Source organism: Fulmarus glacialis, unplaced genomic scaffold (genome assembly GCF_000690835.1).
Source record: "Fulmarus glacialis isolate BGI_N327 unplaced genomic scaffold, ASM69083v1 scaffold29641, whole genome shotgun sequence".
NCBI lineage: Eukaryota > Metazoa > Chordata > Aves > Procellariiformes > Procellariidae > Fulmarus > Fulmarus glacialis.
The window spans coordinates 46,775-61,539 of NW_009192633.1; the positions used below are offsets into that span (position 1 = coordinate 46,775).

At 40.1% G+C, this 14,765-nt stretch overlaps 2 protein-coding genes across 2 annotated transcripts in view; one reads left to right on the top strand and one right to left on the bottom strand.

Moving 5' to 3' along the window:
• Window positions 1-4,669, top strand: part of IGF2BP3 (insulin-like growth factor 2 mRNA binding protein 3) — a gene marked incomplete at its 5' end in the record, with an annotated part of 45,244 nt that extends 40,575 nt beyond the window's left edge. The window contains 2 exons of the mRNA XM_009587156.1: window positions 952-1,065; window positions 2,033-4,669. Coding sequence (XP_009585451.1) covers window positions 952-1,065; window positions 2,033-2,134 — 216 coding nt within the window. The remainder of the gene's footprint in view (window positions 1-951; window positions 1,066-2,032) is intronic.
• A 3,673-nt stretch (window positions 4,670-8,342) lies between these two features.
• Window positions 8,343-14,175, bottom strand: MALSU1 (mitochondrial assembly of ribosomal large subunit 1). Its single transcript, XM_009587158.1, has 4 exons — window positions 14,136-14,175; window positions 12,785-12,963; window positions 9,736-9,817; window positions 8,343-8,521 (listed from the first exon to the last, which is right to left on the bottom strand). The coding sequence occupies exons 1-4, from the start codon at window positions 14,173-14,175 to the stop codon at window positions 8,343-8,345; spliced, it is 480 nt and encodes a 159-aa protein (XP_009585453.1).
• Between the last annotated feature and the right edge of the window lie 590 nt (window positions 14,176-14,765).

The following is a 14,765-nucleotide window of genomic DNA, read 5'->3' on the forward strand; positions in this document are numbered from 1 at the left end:
TGAGTGGAAAGCAAAATTTCTAAATAAGTGGTAGGAAATTAAGACATGTTCAGACCTCAATATTAAAAAAAAAAAAAAAAAAAAAAAAAAAATTTTTTTTATTTTAACTTGTTTGATGCTTGATTGATGGCCTTTCTGAGACTCAGCTTGTTGCATAAAGTAACATCACTGAGATTTTTCAATCCTGAAAAGGTGCTGGTACTCTTGTATTTTCATATGGTTGTAAGTCAGGAGCTAGCTCGTATTTGCAAAGAAATGGTTCGGTCTTGGGTCTCCATCCTTGAGTGCAACGGGGTCTTGAAGTTAAGTGTCAGGAGGCAAAGTGGCCTCTTTCATTACTTGCAGTGGTAAGAGGTTTAAGGACAAACATCTCTGAGAAGTTGTTCATCTGAAACATTTTTGATTAAATAATGCTATGCATTTCTAAAATAACATGAGTGTAAAAGGGACGAAGACTCTAACCTTACCTCTACTTAACATTATCAAAGCTGATAGGCTACTGAAAATAATTTGGACACTTCTCATTGTTCTGTTTGGAGTTCTCCATCTTGTGGAGGTTTTTCAAGGAATAACGTGTAAATACTTTGACTTTTTTTTCTTCCCTATATTATACATTGTATGAGTTTTCTGACCTTAAACTTGTAAACTCAACTGTAAATACTGTGGCATCTATTTGCTTTTTTAAGTCATGTATTTAACACCTGTGTATTGTATTTAGTCTTTGAAACACTTCTACAAACCTAGAGAACTTTGTGTTAATTTATGTTAGAGACACAAGAGGCTCATCTCGCAAAGTGCACACTGCTGCACAAAGACGCTTTCTGTTAGTGGGTTTCTTTTTTTAAACATAACTTAGAGGATGATATTTCTGTGATCAGCAGTATCTTTGAGGCTTGGTGGTTGTGGCATATTTTGTTTAAGATTTTCTGACTTATACTCTCTATTTTATAGGTAAATGAGCTTCAAAACTTGACAAGTGCAGAAGTTGTAGTCCCTCGTGACCAGACACCTGATGAAAATGATCAGGTGGTTGTGAAAATAACTGGTCATTTCTATGCATGCCAGGTAGGAGGACAGGAATTAATTTCTTTATTACCTTGATGCTTCCATGGTCTTTCTTTTATATCCACGTGCAGAGCCAAGGGATGGAAGACTTTTACTCAGGATACAGAAAGCACTGCTTGCGAGGCTCCTTTAATTGTCTTGCTGTGATAAACTTTCCTCATGCCTGTGAGAAAGATTTATAACAAAATTGCACTTTTACATATGTAAAACAATCTTCTTGAATTCTTCTACCAATACATGTAGGCTCTGGCACTGCTAAAACTTTCAAAGCAAAAGAAAACCCAAGTTGTGATCGACTGAAATTCAGATGGAAGGGAGATACAAGCTATCTCATAGTACCTGGCAAGAGCTGCACATATATATATATGCGCAATATATATATGCATATATATATTTATGCAATTTGTCCACATCGCCCAATCTGTTGGTTTAATATCATAAAGAAAAGGACCACAAGGCTCCTTCCCTCACTTAACTCTTAGTTCAGACCAATTCCTTTTGATACTTTGCTACAGGTGACTTGTAGTTCAGAAAGGAGATGGGAGAGCTGGTAAGTCCTGTAAGTCTGACCTTCTGGATTCCCTGGTGTATAATAAAATTGTCCACTCTCTATTAAAACAGTGGTTCTTACAAAACATTAGTATCTCCAGAGGAGTAAAATGAAGTAGCCTGTAGCTTCAGTAATCTTAATGTTGGTAGTCATCTTCCTATGCTCATGCTTTCTGTATTACAGATGTGAAAACTGACCATGCAGGTAGTTGTGGTAGGTGGAAAAAGAAGAAAAATTATAAACTAAGTTGTACATCATGACTAACCCAAGTGTATTTAACTAATGAGTAATCTTGTCAGTACTAGGAACTTAGTTATTCCAGATTTTCTTAATCCCAGTAGCATCTATAGTCAGTTGTAAACACCAGTCATTGCAGCATGGCATCATGATGGTTTGTTTCTTCTTTATGTCCTTCAGCTTGCTCAGAGAAAAATTCAGGAAATACTGGCTCAGGTAAGAAGGCAGCAGCAACAGCAAAAAACATTGCAAAGCGGACAGCCTCAGCCAAGACGAAAATAAAGGTTTAGGAAATGGCCCATCAGAGACAGATGCCAGACCAAAGACAGACTGTGCGACAGAGAGACGGGTGGTGAGCACCCGTTGAAGTTATATGCAGAAGATCCACCAAGCCAATCACCTGTTCGAGGACCAGGCAACCGTTGAACGCTGTCTCTGAGAATGTATTCTTTAGGCTCTCTCAAACTTTTGAAACCCAGCTTTAAAATAAGGACCCCTTCACTTCCCTTTTGTTCTATTCTCACAATTTAACATAAACTCGTTAGTCTTTTTTATTGTTCTTATTATTCCCCAACAATTTTAGAACTTGGTTTAATGAAGCTTTCTCTTCTGAGTTCACTGGTTTAAAAAAAAAAAAAAGAAAAGAAAAAAGAAAAAAAAACAACAAAAAAAAGAAAAGGCATTGCTCTTATAGGTCCAGTTGTAAAAGAAACACATTTGGAGGGTGGGATTGCGGGTGGGCTAGGGTTAGAGCAAGGGTATTGACAAGAGTTTAAGTGTTAGTCCCAATGTTGAAACAAGTGGCATTTTTTAAAAAGAATTTGGTTGCATTTTTACATAACACTGCCATGAATAACCTAAGGGAAGTGTTGAATGGTGTTGGCCAGGGCATAAAAAGATAAATATGCATTTTACTAAACTACCTCAGGCATTTAGTACCTCAATGAGAAATTGTTCCTTTTTTGCTTTTTTTTTTTTTGGTATTTTGTATACTTTATAAAGCTAATAGTTCTTGAGCATTTTATTTTTTTAAAAAAAATTAAAATTTGATCAGCCACCAGCCAGGAGTACTACAGACTTATCGGGGAAAAAATATAGTAGAGCACTTCTAGCTGCTGGCTGATGGGAGTAAGGTGGGTAAAAAAAACATAGCCTCAGATTTTCTGAGGGCTTCAACACCATCATTTGTTTAAAAAAAAAAATTCAGTGAATGTTCAAAAGATAGTGAATGATGCCAACATTCTGATAGCAGCAATGCCGTTTAGTTTTCTTTTAAGATGGGATGAAAAAGTTTGTGACGGTACTTTTTTGGGAACAGGACAAGGAAGTGATGGCAAGAGGCTGGGGTTGGGGGAAAAATTTAGAAGGCTGCAAGAGGCTGAATTTTTTTTGTGCTACTTGATTGAATGCATGAACCCTTTGTGCCTTTGACCATCACTACCTAATAATGCTACATTTAACCATTTGCAGCCCATTTGGACTTTGCCATTTTGTTCAAAGAGCAAGCTTCATCTTCAGTTTGATAGAACACTTGATCTGCTAGAGCGTATTTGAGGCCACGAGGGTCTCTGCTGTCTGCAGATCACATCATACTGCTTTCAGTTACCACGATGGGGGAAGGTCAAACAGTGTTTGATCACATTGAAAGATAATGAAAGGCTAAGTTTACATATCCAGCCGCTGTTATGGGCCACACTAAGCCACTTTGAAGGTTTTAAAAACTATTACAAGAAACAAACAAACAAACAAAACAACAACCTCTCTAGCCTGGCTTATAATAGATGCAGCAGGATTTATGCACGTTCTGCAACCAACCATTAGAGATGAAAAAAAATGTCAAAAGGCAGGGATAACAGGAAAGTTACCAAATTTTTTAATTTCCGAATGTAATTTGAATGATGATTGTGGTAATAGTGACACATTCAAGTTTCTACAATAAACTTCAGTCTACCTCAGTTTAAGAAAAAAAAAAAAAATGTGGCAACACATGGTGCATAAAGACTGCTGTGTGTGTGTGTGTGCGCGTGCGCGCCTGTATGTGTGTGGTCGACAGAGCCATGCTATTACCTCTGAACCTTTTTTTGTGATGTTTTTTGTGCATGAGATGATCAGAATCACCATGCTGCACTGATTTGAGGGGCACAACGAGCAAAAACATTTGTTTCATCATTTTGTTATCTACCTCTTAGGTTCATGTTGAAATAGAGGCATTACTACATAGACTAGATAATTTTCCCAAAGATCATTGTTGTACAGATTAGATAATTTTGAAAATGGTCTGAAGTGTTTTTCCTGCATCTCTTCTTTACTAATTGGTTTAAAAACCACAAACTTATGTTGTAGTTTTAGCAAAGAAAAATGAGTTTCTTTTCCTTTTTTGACAGTGACCTTCATCTAGCCTTTAGGATAACTTTTTTTTCTTACAATGAATTTAAAATTACTGAAGTATGAAAAGTCATAGCATTTTAATTTTTGTTGAGGCTTAAGTCAGTCTGATGTTCCTTTCTTAACATTTGAGAAGGATTTGACTTCATTATTTTCCATAAAAATTACTTTACAAATAGGCGCTGCATTTACATCTGCTGATTTAAATACTGTCATCTCTTAAATTTCTAGACTTAGTATGGTAAATCATGTTTTTCTTTTCAATTGAGACTTGGTAATTTGGAGTATTTGGGAATAGCTAGAAAGTAAATACTGTAAATGATTTCAATATCCACAAAGTATGGATCATTTTTCATCTGTAATGTGCCCCCCAATGCAGCTCCACTTGCCAGATGCCTCTGAATGGAATAAAGAGTTTAACTCCTATCATCAGATAAAGTTGTGTGGTGTTTTTTTAAACTAATGAGGCATAGAGACAGACTGTTCTAAGTATTTGCGGTGCTTTGATCAAGTTGGTTTTCTGTCCATAATAATAACTGGATAAGGATGAACAGTCCCCCACAGGTATTCCATAGCTGCTAGGCCATCCAGCAGCCAGGTTATGACATTTGCACGACAAGCAGTGAATTCTGCAGCTTGAAATTCATCTCCCTCTCATATAACAATTCTATACAGTCCGTAGTGCAACCTATAGTTCATAGTTTCAGTCTTATGCAGATCATTTAGGCCGGTTTGCTGTGGAAGGGATGTGTATTCAACAGTCCTGACCCAGGCCAGACATGAAGAAATCTTTAACAGGTTTGAAGCAAGATCTGAATTGTAGTTAAACTTTTTTGGGGGGCTGCTTTTTACCTAGTCTTTACTTTGGTGCTGGCAGTGTGATGAAGCTGTGTAATGAACGTGGCCCTAGAAGCTTGGATAGGCAGAACCAGTCACACTAGCAAGCAAATGTGATGGGAACCTGTATCTTGCTCCTACCACCACCACCCAAACACACACCAATTGCCAGTGAGGTGGTATTGCCTCTCTATTTAGATCCTTGTTAACATTATTTGGAATAGAAATGAGACTAGATGTTTAACTGAATGCTTTAGAGTGAGAAAGAAGGGCTGGGGAATGAAGGAGCATCATGAATAATATAATTCTGTATCTTTTGAAGAGGAGTGGAAAACCAAACTTGTTTTCCAAACTCTTGCACTCTCCCACTTGTCTTCACAGTTCATTTACTGGGACCAACCAGCAGAAAGAGAAAAAATTATGTCTGTAGAAGACACTGCATAGGGTATTGCATTTCACAGGGAACTCTAAGCTCATTTTTCATGCCAATAATCAGCTATCTTCTCAAAACTGGCATCCCTGCCATTTGAGCAACATAAGAAGTTACGCCTTCCTCTGTATTGCTGGTGCATTTGTGACAGCTAAACCTCTGACTGTTTAAGCATTTGCTTAATCATGATGCTTTTATTTGCTTCTAACTTTCCAAAGCTTTTATTCCTAAGCTGCAATTTCAAAGGCATGCGCTCTTTGTATTAGTTTCCATTAAGTGAAGCATGTATGCTGCGCAGGACAGCATGGTCTCGACATGGTGCTAGGGCATAGGATCTTTAAACGAACATGAAAAATTGTGGAGTAAGCACTCAAGCTGGGCTGTAACAGAGATGTTAGCTCGACTGATGAATGCAAACACTGCTTGATAATGAAGTCACTCAAATGCAGTGCAGGAAATTGGTGAAATGATGATAAAAGTTTCACCTTGGTAAGTGTTTCTCCTGTTCATCCCATCATCAAGGGATCCTGCACAGAGCCAAACCTGGATGTACCTCTAGACAGGATGAATTTATAGACCCATTGGACAAGCTGCTCAGTATTTGTATTTTACACAGAAATCACCTGATTGGTAGAACTGAAACATTCCCAAATGTTTTCCTTCCAAAAGGGGTTTAATGTTGCACAGTACTGATCATTCAGACTGTCTTTGTTAATTCCTAGGTCCCAGCTTTTAAGAGGGTCAGCCCAAAGGCTCACTAAGTCAGGCAGGTAACCTGGCGAGGACATCGCAGTAGCTCGGCACAGATTATGACTGCTTCTGTTAAATGGGGGATGAGGAAGTTCTTTTCCTCAGCTATCAGTTCTGATTATTTAATAGCAACCAGTGGATGTTCTATATAACTTTTTAACAATGTGCTTTCGCAGTAAATGCAGTTATACTTTTTTGTTTATTTTACTGGGTTTTGTCTCCTCAGTTCGTTTGACATTTTTTTTTTTTTTTTCATTGGGGGGGCGGGGGGGGTCTTGTCTTACAGACTATTACCCCTTTCCAGCTCTAAGAGTAAGAGTCTGTTCACACGAAAGCTGTTCCCTATCTCCTACCGTTCTTTTCCAGGTGCTCCCTTTGTTACTGTGCTCTCTGAGGCAGGATACTGTATGCGGTTCACATAATGCAGTAATGTTTGCTGAACCTTACTCTATTCAACTAATATCACTTACCTTCAGCAGCAGTAAAAGGCAAATGGTTTCAGGGAATGATCCAAAGTTACTCCTACGTATCCCTCCTAGGAGGAAATGCCTGTTTTAGAACCCATCACTCTGTAAGACAGCCAAGGTTATCTTTCCCCCATGTGGATTACTGATTGCCAAGTATCATGAAGTATTTTGAAAATCTTTCTTTGCAGTCAGACTTAGCACCAATACCTTTATTTTGTGGGCAAAGATGTTTTATCTGCATAGTTTAACTACATTTAATAAATGCTCCTTGCTTAATTTATAGAACTATCTGCTGCTTCATATCAAGGAGCAGGTGAACTCAGGGGCAGTTATTCCTGAAAGAACAGAGGCTAGACACAGCAAGAAAACATGACCAGTCTGAAATGAGGGAGGTTTTTTGTTTTTAAAAACAAACCACACACACACACACACCCTTCCCCCTAAACAACACAACCATGTGAGCAAAAACCAAGGTGATGTTCTTTGAGCATTACAAACAGCAGCTGCTGTGCAGGGAAGAGATGCAGAGAAAGCTTCAAGTAGTTTGTGGGGCTATGGGGGAAAAAGGTCATTGCCCTCAGGGTTCCTGCTTCCTGATGCATGGCAGAGCAAGCTCCTGTAGTGGAGAAAAGCATCTTGTTTTACATAGACAAATTTTGTTACCATCTTGAAGCTCTTCTAACTGGTTATTAGACCATGCAGCACTCAGACTAAGAACACACTGCACAATGACTTCTGAAGGTGGTGAACAGTCCATTAGTAGCAAGTAATGCTCAGTGACTAAGGGTTTCCTTTAGAACTACTTTCACCCACTTCGAAGGAGCTGAAGGTTTGCACTGCCATAGCATGTTGCCTCAGTGCCCTTTTCCAGAAACTAGGTGAGAGGACAACTAGGAGAGGGGCCAACTGCACACGTAAAACAAGCTGCATGTTTTAACATGAAGACAAGGAATTTAAGCTCTTCGGGGTTTTTTTTTATTAAAAACAGATTGGCCGTGGCTGAAAAACTGCCTTGCTATTCTGTTAACTGAAGACACATCTATTTGCCATTGCTGCTCTTAGCTTTTATGCGCTCAGTAACACCATCCTGGTCTCTCCTTCAATTCAGAGCATGACTTGCTTCATCGTGACCAGAAGCAAATGGCTTAATACAAGAAGCCTCATTTAAACTGTACCATTTCACGTAGTTTTTCCTCGCAGCACTCAAGTCTTTTTTGCACTGCCACTACAGGCAGGACTTTCAAAGATACTAGGAAAACAATTACTGTAGAGGCTGAGCATGAGTTTTAGGGTAAGTAGCTTAAGCAGCCGTCTTTGCCCCACTCTTCTCACTGCAAACTCCATTGAGACAGTGACTCGCCCAGGAAGCTCCCTTATGATAGGATTCCTTCTTTGACATTTTATGTTTAGACTCGATCTTAAGGGTCTTTTCCAACCTAAATGATTCAAATGATTCTATGAACATTTTTGTAGCTTGTTTAGAACTTTACCTAGGCACATCCAATAAATACACTGTTTTGTACTTATCAAATGCAGTGACCGTTAAGTCAGTAATCAAGACCGTATGTCTCTCTCAGATCTGTGAAGGCACGCTCATTTCTCTTTCCACTCAGCAGCTTCATTAAGTTCTTGTTTCAAGATGATCACTGCTGTTAGGAGTCAGTCCAAATATAAAGTCTTCTGGCAGTGACTGTGGAGTCATCTGTGCCAACTGATCATCATAGGAACCGAGCGTCCACAGCTTCTCTAATTCGTAAGCCTCTCGTGTCTCTGGCAGCATGAAATGCATCACTATGCTACCTGCACAGAAGAGAAATTCACAATAAATTAATGTGAACTATAAAGCACTACTACACTTCCAGCTGCATGAAGTCTTCAACCCCCATTCTGGCTAGATGTAACAGGTCAGCTGATGGCAGTCTTTTCTTAAGTTGCTGATTCCAGTTCTTAAACAGAGTTAGGAATTGGTCAGTCCTTCAAAAGACTCCAAGACTACAGCCAGGAGAATGAGAGTGACAATACTCTGCTTTAAATTAAAACACCATCACAAGATTCCAGACCAAAGAACTTATGACTTGTAGGGGACAGAAGGAAGTAAGCTGAAAGAAATTTTACTTGAAAGAGTCCCCTCCCTAAGGTTAGAGATGGACTTTCAGCTTTCCTGTATTACCAACAACATTCAGCTATAGCCAAGTAATTTTCCTTAGGTGTGTTGCTCACACTTCTCGGGTGGTTTTTATAATGAAACAGGTCCAAACTTTGACGTAAAAAGGTTTTTCTTACAGGTTTTCATTAATTCTGCGCAAACAATAGTAGAGAACGTTAATTCCAGTGTACTTCTAATGAACTTTTTTCTAGTTATGCCCTTAAATTTCAATTGGTTTTCAGTTATAATTAACTATCAAAATCATTGACAGTAAAGTAACCAAGGCTTAACATCAGTGGCTGCAGTGCTCCTCACCCACCCATGCTCTCTTTTAAGCCAAAACACGAAGTTAGAGGGTGAGAATCTAGAGCTAGCAGTGAAGGAGAAATGCTTTCTGAATGCAAAGTCTTTTATATTTGTGTAGAGAGTTTCACACTTGTAGAATAAATATTCAAACTCAATTTCTTAGGACTGAGGTTTTACCCCGTGTCATGGTATGATCTGGACAGTGGAAAAGTCTGTTCAAAAGTTCACTACCAGGGCACCATACAAAGAGCCTCCACCCCCTCAGACAGGGATTCTAAAAACCTGAGAAAATTGACTGAAATAGCTTTTATCTTTCCACTACTGTTATCTTCAATTTATTGAGACCTGTTTTAGCCACTGAAGAGTAGTTACTGCCTTCTCAGTGCCAATGATCTTTAGTGAAAATTTATTTAGTACCTCAATGAGTTCAAGCAACAACAACTCAATTCCAAAACAGCAGAGTATTGTGAACTCTCCACAGCAACGAGGTTCATGGTGAGATGCTTCCTTCAACAGAGAGCTCAGGCAGAACCTCGTATTTGTCAGATTCACAAATATTTACCAAAATCAATGCACAGCCAGTCATCCGTCTCTTTGCCTTCAATCTGAGTATGAGGATCACTTTCTTCTTTGTGATGCTTGTACTGAGAGAGAAGCAACGGCAGAAAATGACATACTTTTCATTTATTTAAAAGCACTCAAACCTAACAGATAAGCTGGACTTTGCTGAGTTGTTTTAAATCTGAAATGGCTTAGATTATTCAATATTGGTCCTGGGGTCTGCAAAAAAAGAATAATATACACTTGCAGCAGTGGAAAATAAGTACAATGGGATTTAGTATCAAATCTGGACACTCAGAATTCCCATACAGTTATCCATGAATTTTATAGGTGTCCATTTTTTATCAAGATTAATATTGAATACAATTGCTTAGCATTAGTCTTTCAGTTCTAGGTTCCCTGTAACTGCCATTACCACTAAGTTTTCTTTCCTTTCAGTTACCTTTCATTGTTGTTTTACATTGGCTAGTTAAGGATGCAGAAATGGAGATGCCAAGCTTATCCTCTTCTCAGATGGGGGGGTGGGGAGAAAACAGATTTCAACCAATGCCATGAGGAAGGCATTTAAACAAGCCTCCTGCCTCTTGAGAGCACGCTCTCAACACTCATTGCAAGATGGGGGGAAAACACGACCGGCACACAGGTTTCCAAGCTATGAAAGCACTGTGAGAGAGGGGAGAGGGTAGCTCGAAGCTGGACTGCAAAAGCTCAGCTAGGGCAAGGTAGTTGGTTCCCTATGCAACACGGTAGCTTTTGCAGATGCCAGCTTGAGACGCCCAGCTCTCCCCACCTGATACATAAAGCACCTAAGCACCCACCAAAGCTGAAGAAATTTGACAACTAGAGGCTTAAGTACTGTCTCTTTCGGATCCGGCCATAACCTACTCATTTCTTTTCAAAAAGCAACAATAGAAAAAAAATGGGGTGAAGTCAGCTGCGTCTTCACAGAGCTCCTTTATTCAAATTTCTACCTTATTTCTAGCTGAAGCAGCCAATCAAAAAAAATATGGAAACCTTTTTCAACCTGCAATTAAAAAAAAAAAAAAAAAAAAATCACAGCTTCAGCACAAGGCCACAAGGAAACAGTGAAACTGCATGGTTCTGCCATGAAAGACAAAATACAAAATAACAGGTTGTGACAGCATGGCTGGCTAGCAAATGAGTCCTACTTCACTGGGAAAGCAATTATCACAAAATGCAACTGCTCCTCGTCGTTCCCACGCAATGCTACCTGCTGGACAATGGCCCCAGTTTGCAAACCAGAATGGAGAACTTTCAAAATGTAATTCAGAACTAATTCTACCTTTCTTTAAGATAGCTTGTGAGGTATCCTCAAAAGCCGGTAACTGTCAAAGACTCGCTGAAAGTCTGCTTAAAATAACTAAAGAGCCTGCGTGCACTGCCATCAGCTGTGTAACAGAGGTTGGAAAGGCTGATCTCCACTACAAGTTTCCTTCAGCCTTGTCTTTAAAGGCTGTGTAATAATGAACAGATTATAATAAAGCCAAGTGTTAGTTTCTTCCTCTAACATGAAACCAGATGGGAAGGGGTAAGCAGTAGTTGAGACTGCCATTTACAAACTCCTGGAAGAAAAGCGGGAAGACCTCATGCTACACATGAGCACCTCTGCATTTCAGTGTGAGTAAATCATGCATTACCGTAACATTTTAGATACTGTAATGGTAAAGCTAGCCAGCTGCCTAGCAGCACTCCAGAGCACCTGCTCTGCTTTACATCTTAAGCTTCAGCTTAAGCTTCAGCTCACTTTTTGCCTAAAAAACTTTCAATGGCAGGCAAGCTCAGCCACTCCTGAGTACTTGGCCAGGCTTCCCGGTTTCTCAGGGTGCCCAGGAGGACGCCACGTCTCCCCAGAGGCTTTGCCCTTGCAGAAGAGCTGCTCTTACAGCCACCAGAGGGAGCAGCCAGCTGTAGCAGAGGCCTGTTTTTGCAGGGTGGGTGGTATTCACTGATCTCTCCTGGCCTGGGGGAGATGGAGAGCTGTTGATTTAAGACCAGCAAGTTATGCAAGTAATAGAGTACATATTAAGCACTTAAATTTAGTATATTCAAATCACACTAATACAACTTCTAGCTTGAGGCAAAATTTTAGTTTGCAAAGATGCATCAGTTCCTGCAGAGAACACAGGAAACTCCCCTCACCCGCTCAGAAAGGCACTGAAAAGCAGTAACATCTCCCCCTCTCTCCTTCCCCCCTTCAAGTCTCACAGCTGAAACCAATGGGACTGGAAGGAAGAAAGTACAACCAAGAGCCAAAGGAAAAATGGGGTCAGTAAGGGAAAGAAAGTGCGTGAAAAGAAGGCAAGCTACAGGTTAAGAATACACTGTGCTTTGTAACAGTCAGCTGGCTTTTTTTCTGGATGTAAAGTTTCTCCCTCCCCGAGTCTGGTCCTTATTCCTAAACTCTACCTGTATTTTTATTCTGACCTCTATTTTTGTACTGAAAGCTCACACTCTGCCAAACCAAACAGTGCAAGATTTCTCTGCAAGGATGGCTGCTGCTGCTTCTCCTTTCCTCCTCTACATGCACAGTAAGGTGACTATTAACGAGCAGTTTGCTTTAGTAAGCCCATGAGGGGATCCTGTGCCTCATAACATCCCGTCTTTTTTCCACCCTTAAGATACACCTGAGAACCTGGAAATTTTAGGGATTAGGGTTTGAGAGCAGTCAGATTAAGCTATTTTGAATGAGTGGGAAGAGCTATGAAGCTTGCTGGATGGCAGACAAAAGTGGACACAGGTCGTCATTACCATTTCACATCACTCTTGTTCTAGCCACCAAACTGTGCTAGTGTAATCACTGTTCTAAATACAGAGAGGTCTGGTTTTAAAATATATTCTCCACATTTTGAGTAGTACTGATAAGGGAAAAAAGTACAGTTAGTTGCCAGATGTATTCAGGACTAAATGACATAAAGATAATTAGTTTCACCTTGCCTGGTACACCCCAATATGTGCAATCCTGGGGAAATTCCTTTCACAACATAAAACCATTCCCCAAAACCCAGAGGGTGCAGTGGGAACTGTCTTACCATTTTCAGCATGTAATGTGCCATTGCATGGAGATGTCGTGTTGAAGATCCACTCACAATTATAAAATAATTACAGTATTTTATTTCTGGAGGTAGTTGGATGACACAGATATCTTTAGCATTTTCTTGCCTCAGCAGAGCTACAACAAAGTCAATGTTGAACTTTGGAAGAACAGTATCTGGAACAGACAGAAAAAAGAATACAGTGGCAATTTAATCTTTTTAATTGCAAAAATCAACCACTTAAGAAGACATAAAATGGCAATGAACTGAATTATAGCTTAAGCTAGCCACTCACTATGGAATTTGGTTTGATACTGACAATGCAACATGAACTGCAGATTTTTAAAAACCATTTTTAAAACCATCAAAGTTGAGAATTAAGCACTCTCCTAGTAAATAACACTATCACTAGATATAGCAGTTAGCAAACATCAAAGTTTCTTACAGCTTACTTATTTCTTGTTATTAGTATACTTAAGAGGCAATGCTATCATCAGATATTTGTCAATTAAGATGAATGAAACCTAAGTACTTCAACAGACATTATTTAAACAACAGACAAAATTGAAAATATTTCAGAACAATGCTTTCCAACAGGCCTGTGATAATACATGGTGATGAAATTACTCTAAAATCTTAAGTACGTGAAATCAATATATTGAAAATGGAGCTGATGTGATGGCCGTATGAAGGTACTTTTTATCTTCACACTAAGTAAAGCCACTCCTGTTTTGCCACAGAGGATTATGATATTGTAGACAAAGCTTTAGTCCTTCAACAGTTTAAGCAAGCCAGCTTAGCAACTAGTAAATAAGTGCAACTACCTTCTGCTCACACCATGAAATCAGTTTATTTCTAATCTGCCCTAATTAGGTAGATGTAACTTGTGTGCATACTTAAGGCATAATTTGAATCTGTCAGCAATGCATGCCTGCCACTATAAAATGAATGTTAGTGCAGACCGAGCATCAGCACAAAGCCAAGCTTTATATTTACCAATATAAAGAAAAAGCCAAACAAAAGAACAATAGCTACACATACTTATACGCATGAATGGGGATATGAAATTGGATCAGATCTCTGTAAATGAAAGCTTTTGAGCTTAGGGACTCATGCACTCTTTCAACTTTTGCTGTGGTCACACATGCAGAAAATTAACAATGGCCACAGCTCCTCCACACGCAGCGGTTACAAAAGTTAAATATTTGCCTGGTAGCCACATGTGAAGTCTCTAGTGCCTACTTAGAGAACCGAATGGTCTAAACAACCCCAGGCACACCCTGCCACGCTGAACGTCATGGTCAGATCTAGACTAGAGAAGATTTGCAGAACAGCTACAACAACAAACCAGCTCTGTACACACAATGCTTATACCCGTAACCAGCCATCGTGCTACTAAAACTGTTATCTACACAGGGAAATTTCTTTGCGAGTGTACATCAGAGAAACACACTCCAACTCAGCACCACTATTCTCACAGAAGTTCATGTATGTATCTACACACAGGCTTGCTCTGTGCTAGCCACCGACTCCTCACTTTACAGCAGGACTTCGGAGGCAACGATGGTTCAGCACAAACGCTGTGACCCTGAGGCCTGCGGTCTCAGCCGAGGTAAGGGCAATTCCATCCCACTAGGCACCCCTAGGATCCTCCCGCAGCTGCAGAATGAGATCCCATGCAATTACTTTCTTCCTGAGGCGTTACATTTCCCTTAGGGCACCATTTCAGAGAGCTGGAAGGCGCAGGGCAGAGCCAAGGGCCTTCGAGTCTGTGGCCTCCTTGACGTGCCGCCTCACGACCACGCTTGGGCCTGCCAGGCCCGCGCCTTACCTCGCGCGGGGGCCGCGATGCCGTTATTAGCCAGCGTTTCACGCCCGCGGAGTTACCAACTTTGAGGGCGCTTGAGCCGAGCCTGGGGAGGGCCTGCTCGACACACAGGCTCCCTCACCCGCTGTGAGGCCGCGGGAGCCCTCTGAG